This window comes from Chanos chanos, chromosome 3 (genome assembly GCF_902362185.1).
Source record: "Chanos chanos chromosome 3, fChaCha1.1, whole genome shotgun sequence".
NCBI classification, from domain to species: domain Eukaryota; kingdom Metazoa; phylum Chordata; class Actinopteri; order Gonorynchiformes; family Chanidae; genus Chanos; species Chanos chanos.
In genome coordinates, this window is record NC_044497.1 from 30,755,148 (window position 1) to 30,773,370 (window position 18,223).

An 18,223-nucleotide genomic window follows, 5' to 3' on the forward strand; every position below is an offset into this window, starting at 1 on the left:
CCTTCACTTCAAAGGATTTCATATTCCAACATATCTTCCACCTTCCAAACTGCACCACAGAAATAAACTGGCCGATATTGAACTGTATTACTAGGAGGCTTGTTCAATGAGAATGTGTGAACAAAACAACAGAGCAATTTACTGTAGGTAGTAATTCCTGTGTCTTCTTCGGAAGACGAAAAACGTCACCAATACGAACAAACAGAATAATGCAGCGCCTGTTTAGGGGCTGGTTATCAGAGGCTTAACCTCTAGGTTTTTTTTTCTTTTTCTTCTTGCTGGCTGAATTTTCTGTGAGGAGTAGCAGTAGAACACAGTGGAGCTAATTGTATGAGAAGCAGACTGTACTTGAGTAAGCTACAATGCCTGGTGAGTCCTCTTGCACCTTTTCTTTAAAACTATCATTGGGACCAAGCTGCTGGAGCACGGTCATTCATGGAACAGACTGGAACAAATGGCAACAGCACACCAGCCGCAGCTGCGGACAACTACAGATGCCACAGTTAAATAAGTCTCTCCAGAAGACCAATTACACACCCCAGTCCACACTGAAAAAGAAGAAGTTCTGGAAGAAACACAATAGTACAAAATTGCTGATATAATCAGACTTAAAAGTTTTTGAATGACCACTTTGGAGCACCCGAGCTTTGTTCATTTCTTACTTTTAACAGACCAAAAACAGCCTGCATTGTCCCGAAGACGTGCCCCATTTCTATTGCTCCTTCACTTCTGTGAGCAGCGGCAGGTGTCAGCGCTGTTTACTGGTTGCTTTGACCTCGTGGTTTAGGTCAGTGCTGTGCTGAGTATCCTTATTCTCTCTGTCTTTTTTCTGTGGAGGGACTTTCTCTGCATACTTACTAAGCCTGCCCTTTAACGTACCAGATAAACAGCCATCCATCATCCCGCGTTCCTACTGTAGCTCACTGACTCAACATGCAACCAGTATTCTTCTCCCCTAATCGCTCATCCGCCAGGGACTGGCAGTTGTTGCACTTTACAATCAGGATCCCAATCACATGCCCATTCTTAGTGCTCCAGCCATTAACTACACAGAGCTCACCTAAAAAAGCTGCTTAGTCAGAAACGCATTGACAAAAATGCCACGGCGTTCAAGTCTCCCGTGGTAGAAGGCCAGGGAGGTTACGCTCACCAGAGAAGCCGTCTGCACACTTGCAGTGGAAGGTCTCGGCCTCTTTGACCTGGCAGGTGGCTCCATTCTTGCAGGGGTTGGGCAGACAGGGGTTGTTGCCACATTCACCTACGCCCATACCATACAGGACGTTGCCATCTTTCTCCTGCAGACTGTACATCACGTTATTCACGTCGAGCATGCGAACGCAGCCCACCAAACCCGTTGAGAGCGATGTCCTTTCTTTCACGCTAAACGCAAGAGAAAACAAAATGAAACAAAAACAAAAACAAAAAAAAAAAACAAAACAAGATCTCATCAGCCAGTCAATTAGCAACACCTCGCTAGGCATTTCCAAGGTATTTGGGGATTTGAAATAGATTTACAAGACAACATGCACATGTCAGTGCATGTTTGTTGAATTTACAGACAAAGAAAAAAAAATACAAAATAAGATGGAGATCCACAATAAGTCTCAGAGAATTCAGACAGCTCTTTAGCATCAGTTCTGATTGATGGTAATTAGTCTTGTTCGGTCCCATTAAATCCTATTAGAGAGAAGCGTGTCCCTGCCAGCTTTTTCAGACAGGCAAAGGAGACATTTCCAATATGTAATAATTCATTACTCTCCATTTTCTTTTCTAATTGCTCCTTATTTCAGGGCCTGATGTGATATCCTTCAGTTACTGGTGTGTGCAGTGAGAGTTGAAGGGAGAGGTGATTATTATCACTGTTCTTACTCTTGTATCAGGTCCTCTGGTACTCCGCCGATGAAGAGCTCTGTGTCCAGGTTCAGACCATCTGTGCCCGGTGGGCTACGGCCTTGGATGTGCACCTCGTTGTCGACGCTTAGCATGGCGTCTCTACGGTTACGGTTCACCACCAGCTGGTGCCAGCGACCTGGCTTGATCTGGACCTTACTGACCACGGAGCATGTGCCAGAGCCTGTGTTAAACCTATACGTGCATAGCAGAGAACACAGGGTAAAAACAAATGGAGCTCTGTACCTCAGAAACACAAACCGTTTCAAAGCTAAAATAGTTTTCGCAGCTCTGATGATCATTCACCTGAGCTCCACCTTCCCGTCCACTAGTCCTAAAGACAGGAAGTCCTTCTTGCCGATCTGTCCATTATAGAGCAGTATTCCCGTCATCTCAGAAGCTCTGAACTCCATCGCAATGCGCACTGTGTGGTAAGCCTTCATAGTGGGGAAGGCTAGGTAAGACTTGCCGCCAAAGGCAGGGATATAATACTTAATCACTGAGAGAGAGAAAAAACAGAGAGAGACAGAGAGCGAGAGAGAGAGGGAGAGAGAGAAGGTGGGAATAGATAAAACAGGTTATCAGTGTGTGCCAAACTGTCCTGCAATCCCTCACCAGTCTGCACTCTGCTGATACAAGAAGAAGAAGAAGAAAAAAAAAAAACCCTCAGTGTTATCATGTCTTCCTGAGATAGCGACAGATACATGGACAGGTCCATAGCAAGACTGAGGCTATGAACTTGGAGTGTGCAGTGTGTATTCTCAGAGTGGAAGTGAATGCACTGTGGCAAACAGACAGAGGAGTCGGGACAATGACTACTTCATTCCATAATTGGAGCATATTCTCTTTAAACTGCTCACAGTCGGGCCATTTGCATTCTAGACAGAATCCCCACACACCAGCATTTATCATCAGAGCGCCCCTCTCTCTCTCCCTCTCTCTCTCTCTCTCTCTCTCTCTCTCTCGCTCTCTCTCTCTCTCTCTCTCTCTCTCTCGCTCTTTCTCTCTCTCTCTCTCTCTCTATCCATCTCTTTCTGCGTGCTTGTAGTCTCTCCCCTGTCTCAGGAGAATGCATCGCTGATGAAGCTTTCTCTCTTCATCACTCTCTAATGGCCTGATTGATCAGAGGGAGGGTTTGGGTGGGGGTGCGTACAAGCCTTCAATTAGCCACTAGTTTTTCGTTTCTTTTTTTTTAGGCAGTAAGAGATTTTTCACTTGCTAACACTCATCAATGTAATTAGTGTCAATTTTAATCTGACACAGCTGCGAGAGGTAGCTTTTTTACTCAAACCGCCATGAGAGAAACAAAAATGAAATAAAATTTTGACAGAGCAACAAAACGGTCATTGGAAAGCCATCACCCTCACTATTCTAAAGCAGTAGGAACTTCAGTAATATGAAGCTATCGGGAATAAGGGAGAGCCAGTGCAATATCAGTCTTGTTTCCAACATTAAAGAAAGTATTCTCTATGGCAGCATTTCTCAAGCTATGGGCCGCGGACTGGCGCCGGTCCGCCTAGAGGAAACTGCCAGGTCCCCGTCCCCTTGACTTAACTTTCTGCTTTGAAAATAGTAACATTTCATTCAAGTTTCTAAAATGTTAAGCATTCCCACCCATGAGAACTTGCTTAACATTCTAGAATCTTGAATGAAATGTTACTATTTTCACCTGGCGAGTGACAGAAGCACCAAGCATAATTTGACTGGTGCAGCGGCAGGGCTCTGCAGACGGGCAGTTTCCTTGTCGCAGACAGGCGCATCATAGTTTGAGAGGACCGGCTCAATGGCACAAACAAATAAGATCAGTGACTGCGTCAAGGCTAGATGTGACGCGTCACATTTCTCACCTTTCTCGCACACAGCCCCTCCTCTCCCCGCAGGGCAGATACAGGTGAAGTCAGTGCCGTCGTCCTCACAGGTGCCGCCGTGGCGACAGGGCTGAGAGTCACACGGTTTTTGCGGTTTGGTGTGGTGGAGAACAGGCTGTGTTCTGAGGGCCATGGTGGTGGTGGGGGCCGGAGGGGTGGTCCTGCGGCCGGAGTAAGGCCGTTTGGTGGTGGTAGGACGGCGTGTGGTGAACGCTACAGAGGGTGCCTGCGTGGTTGTAGTTGTGGGGGTAGTGACAGTGGCCACAGTAATGGTGGGAGTGGTAAAGTAGGGTAGCGTGGAGTGACCTTAGGGAGTACAGTCAACGAAAAAGAGAGAGGTCAGTTATAGACAATAGGAGGCTACTGTGACTCAAATAAAATAAATAACCATTTATGGTCTCCAAGATCGCAGATACTGATCACGAGCAGAAGCAGCATAAATGTGCTAGACAGGGAATTACCATAGGTAGTGAAATGGACATTATCCCTCTCTGGTTTCTTTACCACGATGCCAGTGTCTCTGGCCGTCTTAAGCTGTTTCAGCAGCGCTTCCTCAATATCCGCAACGCTGAACTTGGTGTCTGCGGAAAACCAACCAATATAATGAAAAAAGACAGAAGGGAGGGGACATTAAACATAAGGAAAGGTACAGGGACAACACCTCTAATATAACACAAAGCCGTAAATACACAAGATGAAGCCGACGTGTGTAGCAGCCCCAGGGGAGCGTGTGTTTTAGGGACGCTGGGACAAAGCGCTCTCCTAACACTTGTGCAGATGGCCCTGTTACAGGCCACCATAGACTGCTTTTATGACAAGCTCTTGTGCTGGCATAAAAGACGCTGAATGGGACCAATAAAAGGCGAATGCTGGAGATTTTTTTTTCTTTTATCAGTCAGCAAGAGATGCTCAAAGGGGGCTTAACGGCGCACAGAGGGACGGGTCTGAAATGAGGCGGCTCTCTCAGAAGCCTGCTGAAAAATCACCTCGCTTATGAGTACGCTCGCGATGCCCTGTCCTGCTCTGAACTGCCCGCCACAAGAAAAGCTAACGATTTCTTGAGGGATTCTTTTAAACAAGTTACAAACCACTGAATAGTTCTCCTCAAGCATACTGGATATATTTTGTGTGTGTATTTTTTTTTAAATCTTGCCCTAGGCTTGCTTTTAAAGACTTTGGACTTAGGCAATTCTGAGGTGCTTATGCTGCGAAAAGTGCTAAGAATGCTTAGAGTGCTATGAGGCATTTCTAAAGTAAAACAAAATGAGTTTGAATAAAAAAGGCAATTGTAAAACAACATTTAATGAGTTATTATAGCCACATAAAAAGGAATAATTAACAGCTAACCACACAGACATTGACCTGTTTAAACAATATGTGGATGAACCGTAATGGTGTGCTTAGTTATCTCACCTGGGTCAAAGTGGGCCTCAACAGTGGCCATTATGGAGTTACTGGAGCCGAGGTTCCTCACCCGCACGCTCTTGAAGTCTTTCTGTACATCGGATTTCCGGAAGAGCTCGTTCAGCTAATAGGGGAAAAAAAGCCCAGAGCAGAGTCTATGAAAAGGGTAATAAACTCAATATTTGATCTAGCTCTTGTTATGAAAGTTTTTTCCCCCTACAAGCATGAGAAACTGTGTCACTGGAAAAAATGTTTGAAACCCCATTGGATCTCAATGCACAAACTGACATTTAACTGCAGTCCTGAAGTAATTACATGAACGTATTTTTGAGGCAACAGTAAATGTCAGGTTACTACAATACCCATTTAGAATTGGTTAAGTTTCCGACCTGGTGTATGTAGTTGCATGTGGCCCTCAGCTCTCTGGTGCTCAGAGAGGTGCTGAAGTCTCTACTGATCTCCATAAAGAGAGGAACTAAACAACTGCACAATTTAACTTTCTGCATAGAGTTTTTTTTTCTATCAATACACATATAACAAGGCAAGCACAATTGTACTTTGGTTTTTACTAAACTGGCTTAGCCAAAAAAAAAAAAGACAACAAAAAGCAGCTTCCATTTTGATCTATACTCAGTTCAACAGTGTAACCCCCTGTAGCTTTTCTCAAGTGTTCTACAATGTGTGTGCTCTTATTGTTAGATTGCCCCTATTGGGAAGGCTGACCACTGTGCACTCAATAAGCAACCCAATACTCTTGTCTTTCCCCACTTCAACAGGCTCCAGCACTCTTGATTTAGATTTGAGGGGCAGAGATGAGAGCAGGGGGGGAAAAAAAAGAAAAGAAAAGAAAAATTACGGTTAACATAATGGTTTTTGCCGCTGAGTCGTGCCACTGGCCATACGCAGTGAGGATCCCTGTTGGGTAGAGATGGAAAGTCCATACAATCACACTCTTTCACAGTAGCCCCAGATCAACAATGTGTCTAGCAGAGCCCTAGACTTCAAAACACCCCAATGGGCACAGTGGCCCAGGAACCAGCCATCTCCTCAAGTGATATTTACACACGGTCTAACTGGCAGGAGACAGTGATAGAGGGAAGCAGGGGAGGACCAAAAGGAAATGAGGTAGAGGGGGGGTTCACCGCTATCTTGTGGCACAGCAGGGCCTGAGGGGTTGTCTCGCAAACATACACACAGAGAAGCTGGATTAGAACATGCTAGGGGGCATTGACACCATTTCCACAGCTGGCCCAGACCTTTCCTGTGTCCCTGTTTCACTGAAGATTCAGTGCAATTTACACTAAGATATTTTGCTGCATTTGTGTGTTTTTGCTGCCATGTTGTGAGTGAATGGTCTAATCCACATAGAAAGACTGATGATGTGTTTACTTGGTTCATGTACAACTCCTTGGACACACAGCTGACGTTATAGGAACATATAAAAATCAATAATGCACCAGCCTCTGGTCCACACACACAAATAAATGTCAAATAGATGGGCTGAACAGACCTGCTCCATTAGCGTCGAGCTCATCAACAATCTGCAGCATTGTAAGCTCAATAGTCACTACAAACGTACTGAAAAACCCTACTTGGCATTCCTTTGCTGCACAGGGAACCAAAGACTGCAGACAAGCACAGCTGAATACAAATTTTCAAATGCTGATTCAAGAGTACACAACTGAACAGAAAAGTATATGAATACTTCAAGTGTCAGGGATTACCAATCTTAATCCTTTGTGTTTACTTACCGCACTCTCAATGCTCCTGGCTGTCTCACCAAACAGCTCAGACTTGGGGTCATCCATCTCAGGTGTGTAAAAGACTTCTTGACCCTCAACTTGGTCCAGGTATAATCGGCCAACGAACTTCATGGTAGCTGTGAGAAAGAGGCATACACACACATACAAATTTCTCTCTGAAACCTCTCACACTGACCTATGGCATCACCCTAGTCTCAGCTTCACATAGAGTGGGTTGGAGCAGTGCCAGTCTGGGGGTGGGGTTAGTGATGGGTCTGTAGTGGTGTTAGTGGGGGGCATGTGTTGGTTTCCTCTGGTTTTGTGTTAGTGGAGGTGTCAAGGGAGACTGCCTCAGTGGAGGTGAAGGCACAAAAGTGACAGAACGAAGAACAGGAAGACAGAAGGTGGTGAAGAGGATGGGCTGGAGTTTACCAGACCGAGCTTCTTCCCAAACCGTGGCAGAGGCATGGAGGACTGAGTAGAGACAGATCCGTTAGACAGGAACACTGACACAGACAAAACAGATCGAAAAACGACAGAGGCAGCACAACACAAAGCACAACATAGACATCAAAACAAATTAGAGGTACACATTCAAACGTCTGAACTTTTTCTACATCTGAAAAGTTTCTTTAGGGGAGAGTCGACTCCTGGGTTAGTGTAGCTATTTTTCACACTTGTGTTGACAGTAATGAAGGGCAAGACTAAAGGGGGATTCGGAGCTTGCGATTGCCAGCTATGGCATGAAATAAATAATAAATAAGAGTAAGCTGAGCGGTAAAGAGGGAGTGAGGAGATGGCCTGATGCTGGGTTTCAGGCCTTTCGTAATCAGCTGAACAAATTGCCCAAATCAATCATGCTAGCCAGCTCCAGCCTGCCTGAGACTTGGGAGAGCACTTGTATGATTATCGTGAAAGATAGCCGTAATTGTCTCCTAATTCTAGGAACGGTTGACTGACAGAAGCTGGTTAAAATTGCATGATAAGGGCTATTTTTTTGGTCAGACACACATCACCTCCTATCTGATAGGACTTCAAAAAAAAAAAAAATCAAATGGGGGAGATTTGAATGTGAAGAAGAGAGAAGGGAGAGAATGAATTGATCAGATTATAAATTTAAGACATCTGAAAATAGGAATTTCCTGCCAACAGTCAGCACAGAGAGAGGGAAATTGGTCTTTGAGTTTAAATTAAAATGCTAAATTCTCTGTCATATCAGCTGCATTTGAACACTCTGCCGCAGAGTGGAGCTCTGCTGTGACCTCTAGGTTTCTTAATATTAAATGCTGTACACGTGAATTAAACATAGGCAAAGTTTAATTTCAAATATAATTCAACATCGTTTGGGTACAAAAAAAAAAAAGAGTTTAGTAAGAAAGTTGAGAGGTTTAACTGGGTAGATTTTTCTAGAAAAACAGAGGCACCGACTGACAACAGCCCTATGCTAAACTGCGTAAGAGAAAATTATCAACAGTTCAGTGTTGTTCCTCAATTATTGAAATTCAATTATACTGTCATTTGCTTAATTCATGATGACAAACACTGAGATGGGGAGCGGAGTAACTGGGTAATAAGGCTCTAAGTCTAACAGTATTCACTTAGGAAGGACTCTCTCACTGAAGGAGTGTTCTCACCAAAACATTAAAAGGAAACAGAAGTTAAACTATCCTAAATTCAGAAAGAATGCACTAGACGACTAAGATAGTTACAGATTTTTAAAAATTCTATCCCATTACTCAGCAGGTTGAGGAGGCAAACACAATCGTCTGTTATCTCCAATTTCTTGCTCAGGGTGCTTAAATGGCCATGATGTCCCCGTCAGTGAGTGCTTGAGAGAGGTTGCCTAAGTAAACCCTGTCAGCTAAGACTGAGCAGACTCCACATTAGTGTTCTCAACCACAGCTATTGTGACATATCATCAATATGTTTCAAAAGGCAATGAAACCCTGCCGATAGATATCAGAAGACATGCTAACACTCGACCTAGCATTTCTCTCCACAAAGGAGAGAACACCTGCCCACTTCGCTCTGCCGGGAACATATTGATTATTTCCCATTGTGTGCAATTTTGTTCTTTAATAAAACAGATGTGGCTGTGTAGAGGCACAGAAGAGAGGTGCGTGGAAATGAGAGATAGTGTGTGCGTGCGTGTGTGCGTGCGTGTGTGTATGATAGGTGCAGGGCTACAGCCTTTCAGAGAGGGCTGAGAAGTAAAATGTTTCACTACTTGACATGGTTGATGACATCATCAGACCTTTTCCTCGCTTTCTGCACAACAACAGCGATTCTTCCATGGTGAATCAAGACCTGAGAGGCAGGCCATGAAATCATTTGTGTTCACAGGCTACGGCTCCTCTTTTCACTGCCCCCACATCCTCTGTTTCAGGATACTCAGACAAAACCCTACTGTCATGAACCCAATTCAAACAGGGGGGCAGGCAAAAAACTCTAAGCTCTGTCAGTAGCAGAACTTAGAGAGCAGTAGACAGTTGATTGACAGGACACTTACGCGGGCAGTTGGTACCCTCAGGGTTGAGGGCAGCGGTCTTGCTATCAGGGCAGCAGCCATAGGGAGTGTTATCACAGGAGGAGCGCTCCTCCGCAGTTGGGAGTGTGGTTGCTGTCACAGTAGGACCTAGAGAGTAAAAAGAAAGTCTTCACACAAATTCTTACTCAGCTTACCTTCCATCTCACTCGCTTCAAACACTGTGTATGTGTTAAAGTAGTGCTGTTATATCAACAATATTCCCTGATTAGATTTGAACTGAATGCAAAATTGGAAAACAACAACAAAAAAAACTCTTAAGTGTAATCTTCAACATGTCTGTCCCTTTAAAACCATTGTTTTACACATGATAGAACAAGAGACAGCAAAATGACAGCAACTCAGGCAAGATTATTCATTCCCCTGCAATGTTTTTGTAGATGAGCACAGGAGAAAAGGAGAGATTGCAGCTGTAATGTACTAGAAGGGGGTCTCAGAATTTCTAAGCAGAGCAGTATTGCAGCTGTCAGAGATCTGTGATGTTCTTACGTGATTAGAATATGAGCTGAACCAGAGAGAAAAGGGCAGTTTAAAAAGAAGTGGAGAAATGTAGCAGACACTTTGTTACTTCTGAGGGTTTGTTTTAGTTGGTTTGACTGTGCATTGCTGTTTGGCTTTGATGAGCTAACAAACATGGGAAATCTTTACAGCGTACTAGGTTGAATTCGCAGATACTAGCAGAAGTATGATGAAAGCTGAAAATCACCATGGAAACAGCCACCTCTTTCATTGATTCGGCATTTAAATGTACGAGAGGTTCTGAAAATTGCCATTTAATGGCTCTAAGCTTTAAAAAGAAATTGCTCACTTGTCCGAACCCCGAGAACACCTGTGTGAGTGTCTAAAGTCCTTTTGGTAAAGGTCCAGGATTATGTCTAAAGTATACTGTGAATATTAGGCCAAAAAAACAAACAAAAAAAATTTAAAAAAAGGTCCTGCCTCAACAAACAAGCTATAAAGCCATCAAAATGAGGGGGTTGAATGTTCAAGGACTCTGAGAGCATGAGTGAGGTGGTGTGGGAGTGAGTGGTGGAAAATGACTTTGGTGTGGAGTGGGAGAGCATCTCTGGGCATCTGTTCGCCAAGCGTTTGCAGATTTATGAGCCTCTGCCCTGGGAGACCAGAAACCACGTGTTACCACCACACTCCTGTCTTGCCGTTCTGCTTCAAAGGCTATTGTTCCACGGGGAGGCAGGAGTCGTCAAACCATCCCGTGAGACAAGGGTCTCCTTGGCAGAGAAGATGCATGCGCCTCGCATCAAAAGAGCTCTCCAGCTCATGAGTGACAAGGGAATAAATCTAAGGGGAAGATACTTCGGCCACGCTGCTCTCCCTTCCATCAATTCAGGCAGTCAAACCATACTATTAGCTGACTTTGGGGTCAGGGAGCAGCGGAGAGCTAAAACGGCTGATTGAAAATGGTTTGTGTGCTCTCTGGGCACGAAAGGCTGGTGCTGTGGTGGAGACAAAACATCAGAGAGAGAGACAAGACAAACAGTCCTCCACACAAAGCCTGTAATTTTACACAGACGGCTGCATTTAAATGTGCAGCCACTGCTCCTGTACACTGCCCTTGAATATATGCACTGTCGAAAATGCACACGTTTCGCCAGAGAGCAGGACAAGCGCTTGCATGGTCTGCATCTTAAATGAGCTTTGTACTTGTAAGGTTAGGTTTGACTAGATTTCACAAGCAGTCTTTTTTTTGCTAAATTCAAAATTCCAAAAAAAAAGTTTCTGAATTAAAATAAACCTTTACTGTACTTTGTCAAATGACACTTAGCTCTCGCCCAGACAAGGTCACAAACGCTCATTTGATGTCCCCGCATACCTCTACACATTTCGTAACGCTGACAACCGTGCAAGCATCTCTTACCGCTAGAGGACTGGGGGAAATGTAGTGTGAGGGCTAAATTACCAACTGGCTCGTCTCCGCTTGTCTCCATCTGGGTGCTACCATCCTCCTCGTCCCCACTGGAGTCCCCATCCCCACTGCCCGACTCCTCAAAGGCGGGGCTGGGAGGTGAGGTGACGCCCATGGGCAGGGATGAGGTGCGAGGTGGCTTGTGGAGGGTGGCGGGGTGGTGAGTGGGCTTTGTGGCCTTGGGCGTCTCCATCTCTCTGGGTGGTGGCACCGCCTCCACGTAGGGAGGGCGTAGCTCGCTGATATTGTCGATGTCGTCAGGAAAGCGTGGAGTGGTGGTGTGGCCATGACGTGGCGGAGTGACCTTGACGTGTGCGGTGGGTGGGGTGACGCGAGGGGTGGTTGGGAGGAAGGGGGTAGGTCTGGCTTCCGCCTCAGGGATGGTTTCTGGGAGGAAGCAGGAATGGATGATGGGTAAGCAAAGATGGAAATGTCTCTATAAGCTCCCTGCCTTGCCTCCTTTCTGTCTTCATCCCATTTTTCTTTCATGCCTTACCCGCCTCCCCTGTTTCGTTCCCCATTTGAAATGTGACTAGAAGCTCAGCATGAGTCCCAGTAGGGTTTCCTAATCCTGAGCACCATACTGAATGGCTCACAGATTAGCATCAAATCAGCAACATAGAAACATCCAGAATAAACTCAAAGCCAACTGAAAAAAGCATCATGTCATTTAGCTCTAATTATAGGCAGACACCTGACCAATCTAAAACGGAAAGACAGCAATGGATCAACCATCGTTCACACACATGGCCAAATAAACCGTGTATAGATAGATACAGCTTTACACTGTGCCATGTTTCTCAGCAGTCGTATATAAAAGGCCAAGTATAAAGTGAGATGAGGAAATGACATGCTGCAGTTATTCTTTGATGATTTATGCAAACGTGTTCCCACATTTTTGTAACATAAAAAATTAGCAAGGATAAAATTGTATTTTATGTGGGGTCTCAACAAAATTCCAACAAAAGAAAAAAATGGCTTGTGTACACGAGTTATTCTTCTCCAAGTGTATGTTTGTGAAGAGACTGTGTCTGCGTGAGTGAGTTAGAATCTGTAGATATGAATTATATATATATATATATATATATTCAAATGTTGCCCTCCTGTAGGGAGGCTTTAATCACAGACAGCCAGAGCCTCTGGTGATGAATGATTGATATAAATAGGGCAGAAAAGAGGGCTTTAACTCCAGCTTCAAAGCAGTGCTCTCTGCTCACAGAGCACAGGCAGCCGTCTGCGCTGCTTCTGCTGCTGCCGTAGCCTTGTCAACACACTGGCAAACTTCTCATCACAAGGCTTCACACTCACAAGAGGGACTACCTTCAACTGAGCCTGCCATCACCCATTCAGGGCTCAAAATGCTACAAAGAACAAATATTCTCTGATAGAAGCAATAAATAGGACAACACCGCCACCGTGGGAGAGTTGGGTGGTGCTCTTAGCAACACAACGCCTCTTAAAGATGGAGGGTTGAGCGGAGCAAATCGAGCATAACGATTTTGGGGGGCCTTATTATGGTTCTTCATCTCCCAAGCGTACGGTCTAACCGCGCCTCGTCGGGATTCTGATAACATTAGGCGTGGTTTTTTTTTTTTTGTTTGTTTGTTTTTTTAATTGCACACTAATCAGCATACATTTGATCAGCAATTATCTGACGAGGTGTGAAATTCAATACTTTGCAGAAACACTGTATTTATCAGGCATGCCACTCATACCTCCTGCTGCATGTGAGAGGAGAGATGAGGACAGGGGGAGAGGAGAGTGGTAAAGATATGGCAGTGCACTGATGCTATCACCCCGTGTTGTGGCACGCGTTGCTTTTCTCCATGGCTACACCTGTCATTCACAATTCCAGTGTACCGTCAGCACCCAGGGAGAGATACTCCAGAAAAAAGACCTCCTATCAATTGCCTAGGCATTGAGTCCTGATGCATGCATTTAAAAAAAAAAAAAAGAAAGAGAGAGAGAGAGAGAGAAACCTACAGCAGCACTACCGGTTCAATGAAAGCTTGTCTTAATCAAGTTTAACGCCCTATTTGCTTTTCCGAGAGGCAAGCGGCAATATTAGATAGAAAGAGAGAATGGAAAAAAAAAAATAATAAAACATTTGTCATCTCCTCTTCCTTTGGCTGTGGACTTCTCTCTGAAAGGCTGTCATTAAGATAGCTTTCTGTCTCTGTGCATTAGGGGGGAAAAAGCCTTGAATGACAAAGAGCGAGTGGGAAACCAGAATGAGAGAAAATGAGAGAACATGAGAGAAGGCCAGAACAGGAGCCACAGCTCACTCTGCACTGAAGGCTCCTTTGGCAGACCATATGTTTGTGTGTGTGTGTGTGTGTGTGTGTGTGTGTGTGCTGTGTGTACTGCCAATTTGCTGCAAACATACAGGTGAAGACACCATATGTGAGTGCCGAAAACTGCCAAGTCTTGGCCACTTGCAGTGCCAAAAGTTTCCCAATCGTTCAAGCACCTGAAAGAACTGTAGTGTTTCATGTTTCATAATCACAGCCCCTCTCCTCTCTGACTGCTTAATCTAAGCTCTCGTGTAGAATCTGCAAAGCAGCAAGCTGCACTGTTTGAATCTCAGCAGAGGAAATGGTTCGTGCATTATATTTCATGGCACTGCTGTCATTTGAGTGTGTTTGTGTGCGGGGGAGGTGGATGAGATTGCTAGGGAGCAAGAGAGAGGCAGAGTTTTTGCTAATTCCCACCCAGTCACACGTGAAATGAGCTTGTGATGTAACTCCCCTCTACCCCTCGGGCTCAGGAGCAGTCAGCGGCCCGCGTGGAAGCTCCCTTCCCTGTGAAGAAATTAATAAACACCGGCGCTGTCACCTTACCACCCCCCCCCCTTTCTCCCCCCTCTCAGGGTTGGACAGAAATCAAGTCCAAGCAAGCTCTTTATTTTCTTGCCAAGCAAAGAAAGAAAGTTGGACTAGGTAAGGGATTACATGCCCTCCATGCAGCTACTGCCAGGCAACCGAAAGAGAGAGAGAGAGAGAGACAGAGAGAGAGAGAGAGAGAGAGAGAGAGAGAGAGAGAGAGAGACAGAGAGAGAGACAGAGAGAGCGAGCCTATTTAATTTCAGAGATGGGTGGTAAGGGAAAGTAATCGCAACATGAGCTGCGTGTGTCTCTTTGCTGTGCACTACACCTTTCAGAAAGTCCCTTGAGACCATCACATTCTTGGGTTTATACAGGCTCTTGGCTGTTGACCCATTACAGAGCAGGCACTGGCCGACATGGTAATGTCTCATTTCTGATGCTGTTTTAACAGGTCTTAAATGAAGGCACTGAGACATGCAGAGAGCCAACGAACAAGCCAGAAAACGTGCGGCACCTGGCGTTGGCTCTGCTCCAGGAGCCCACAGCTGGCAGTGCCCGCCCGTGAGCCATGCCCGTCTCCGCAGAGAACCTTCTGACGTGTGCTCGCATACTAATCCTCACGTCCACGGTACATGAAAGCCCCCGACCTTGGCCCTATACCAGACTTACCTTTTCCCTCTACACTCCACACATCCAAACTCCTCATCTATGAACAACAAACAGCTTGTACCAGCCTCTCCACCTCCACCCAGCTACCACCAACCTGCTCCATCAGGATTGAAGGCTTCCCTGCAGACTCAAAGCCTAAAACCCTCCCTAATCCACACAGGGGTGCAGGAAATCAAACAGTGAAATGTCGCCCCATTCCAAGGGATTCAAAGACTCAGGTCTGTATCCAAGCAGCAGCTCTCTATCTACAGGGGAGCATCTGTCAGCCAGGCTTCCTGTCCCCCCCCCCCCCTCTGTTCTCCAGGCTTCCCTATGCCCCCTTCCTCTGCCCATCAGTCACACTACACAGCACTGTCCTGCTGGGCCAGTGAGCCCATGCAGAAAGGGCTGATGGGTGAAGACAGCTTCTGCTGCTCTGTTTACCCACATACAACAGAGTGTCTGTATATGTGTGTGTGTGTGTGTGTGTGTGTGAGAGACAAAGAGAGAGAAACTGACAAGAGTGTAACACAGTGACGGGTGGTCTGTCAGAGTCATGTAGAATAAATCCATACAGAAAGATATGTTCAGTTCCTGTCATTCTCAATGCCAGTTGGCAGCCAAAGGTGAGGGCACCTCCATGAGTGTGTGTCTATATGTGTATATGAGTGTGTATATGAGTATGAGCGTGTGTATATGTGTATAAGTGGGTGTATGTGTGTGCTGTGAGGGAGAGAGACAGGGAGAGGTCGGTCTCACCGGAGCTGCACTGGCCTGGATGTTCTACTGTAATGTCTTTGTCCTGGCGACAGGCGATGGTCCTCAGCTGGCACTGGTCTGCATAGGTCACCCCATCAGAACCACACACCTGTCCAAAGCACACACACACACACACACACACACACACAAACGCACATGCGCACACACACACACACACACACACACACACACACACATACTTTCAGAACACATAACATACCAACACAGCTCAACACCTGTGTTTCCACTGTCTCTGTGCACATTGGCTTCAGTCTCCTGGTTTAATAAGCGGTGCAGGTTTTGGCAGGGATAGGCTGAGTGATTAAGGAGAGCTTAGTGGTACTGATTGCACTCAGAGTGAAGTCTGACCTTAGTCTTGTTCTTCTCATCACAGTCAGGTAACGGACACTCGCAGTGGGCCTGTCCATTGAACTCCACACATGTCGCTCCAAACTTGCACTCCAATTCATCACATGAGGTTGGCGCTTCAGGACCTGTGGAGGAGTCACACACTCATTCAACACTGTACACCTTTCAGGGTGGGGCACTTCACCAATTATACTAAGATTATACTATGAAATGGCTCAAGATAGTGTAGTGTTTTCCTTTAACATTTGTGAGGGGCAGGTAAAGCAGCCGATCTAATCGGTCTCTGAACTATTGCCGGATTTCATTTCAGCCTACGCCTTGTCTGAGTGTCAAAGTCACTTTGCCAAAGATCTCCTCGCAGCTACTGATGCTTTTGATTGAGCGCGGTCATTCGCCAGGGGAGCGTCGGCTGTAAGGGACCGTCTCTCCTCTCCTCTCTTTGTTTTACGGGAGGGCTTTCATCTGGCAGAAACACTGCATGTCCCACTGCTGAGCTGGGACTATTGACTTCATTAAGCACTTGACTTCCTGTCAATAGCTGACTGTGGGCCTTAATGAGACAGCGCTAAGCTAACACAGTGGGTGCCCACCAGGATAAAAGTTTAATCGAGTCATTCTCATTTAGCTGCATTCAGCTTCTAAATTGCTGTTGTTTGTCCCTTTTATATTATGAAAGCCAGATTTAGAGTAGATGGTTCTGATATTAAATTTACGCACATACACCCAAATTGTTTCTTCTAGCTCAAACGATTTCACAGAAAATAATAAACAATGTTATTATTGATTTAGCTAATGCAGTAAAACAACCACTGCTGTTACCACTACAAGCGCTACTTAAAGAACTGTACTACTGTTAATATTGAGAGGAATATCATTAATCATTCAAGTGAAGGCAAAGCGCCCTATTCAATGAACCAAAGGTACAACAAAGACCTGTATCTGAGTTTCTATGAAGCAGATTCCTGAGTTTTCTGCTCATTAAAACCTTGTTGGGACACAGTGCACCAGCCCTGTTGGGTAGAGCTGACGTGAGAGGAAGAGAGAGGCAGTCAAAGAGAGAGAGAAAGAGAGAGAGAAAGAGAGGAAAGGCGCTGAGGTGCTGTGCTCTGTTGCCAAAGCGTGAAGTAGCAGCTGGTGTGGGGAGAGCTCTACCTTTGTCACAGCCGCTCATTGCCATCTTGCTGCCGTCAGGGCACACGTCGCACTTCAAGCCCTTCACTCCTGTCTTACAAGAGCAAAGACCAGACATCTGCTCACAGTCATCCCGCACAGAGCCCACCGGATCACAGTTGCATGCTGAACAGAGAAAGAGAGAGAGTGAGAGAGAGAGAGAGAGAGAGAGAGAGAGAGAGAGTGAGAGAGAGAGAGAGAGAGAGAGAGAGAGAGTGAGAGAGAGAGAGAGAGAGAGAGGATGAGAGAGATGAGTAGAGAACAGATATTTAGTGCTGTCCACCTTATCTGCAACACACACTTCAGATGTCTCACACTGAACAAATGAGCTTGTGCCTGCACACACTCACACACAAAGATGCACAAACTCACACACAAAGACACACACACACACACACACCATAAAACCACACACCTGTAGAGTTTCTCTTTCTCACACTTGTGTACGCACACACACATACACACACACACACCACACTTGTACACACACGCACACACAATACACACGCACACTCAGGCTGATCTGAGTCTAACCCCATCAGCAGGCATAACAAGCTCAGTACCTGCCCACGGACTGGAGGCTGGGGTCAGGTGGGCCAGGCGTTCATGAGAAGGTAACAAAATGTCCTAACCCCCTGGGACATAACCAACCACCTCACAGCACTAAAAATCAATGCTTGTTTTCCTACTTCTCCACTAACACTGATGTACAAACACACATCATCTAAGCCTGTTTGTTTGGCTGTAGGCAGACCTGCCAGGTCAAGCCATGAAATAAACTCAGAGCCTGCCTGCCAGTCTCAATGGCTCTAAAGCTTTTGTCAAAAGAGCTCCATCTACACAGAGCGTTGTCTACATGAGAATGGTACAAAAACCAGAAAGAACAGACTGTCTTGCTTTGACGTGCACAAATAGAAGACTCAAACACACCATACAAGAGAAATTACAGAGCATCTCCAGTTCTCAGAGAAAAAAAAAAGAATAAAATCCTTTGAGCCAAATAAACTCATCAGAGTAATGCAAACTTAAATGGAGGGGGAAAAGAAAAGAAAAGAAAGAAAGGAAAAGAAAAGAAACAA

At 45.5% G+C, this 18,223-nt stretch overlaps 1 protein-coding gene across 1 annotated transcript in view; it reads right to left on the reverse strand.

The window, feature by feature from the left end:
* The window catches only part of agrn (agrin), a 98,619-nt gene that overhangs the window by 14,453 nt on the left and 65,943 nt on the right, over positions 1-18,223 (reverse strand). Inside the window, exons 14-25 of the mRNA XM_030767035.1 lie at positions 17,127-17,270; positions 15,975-16,099; positions 15,606-15,714; positions 11,368-11,760; positions 9,414-9,539; positions 6,914-7,041; positions 5,172-5,286; positions 4,220-4,339; positions 3,738-4,064; positions 2,197-2,389; positions 1,870-2,085; positions 1,151-1,380 (exon numbers count right to left, since the gene is read on the reverse strand). Of these exons, the coding sequence (XP_030622895.1) occupies positions 1,151-1,380; positions 1,870-2,085; positions 2,197-2,389; positions 3,738-4,064; positions 4,220-4,339; positions 5,172-5,286; positions 6,914-7,041; positions 9,414-9,539; positions 11,368-11,760; positions 15,606-15,714; positions 15,975-16,099; positions 17,127-17,270 (2,226 nt within the window). The remainder of the gene's footprint in view (positions 1-1,150; positions 1,381-1,869; positions 2,086-2,196; positions 2,390-3,737; positions 4,065-4,219; positions 4,340-5,171; positions 5,287-6,913; positions 7,042-9,413; positions 9,540-11,367; positions 11,761-15,605; positions 15,715-15,974; positions 16,100-17,126; positions 17,271-18,223) is intronic.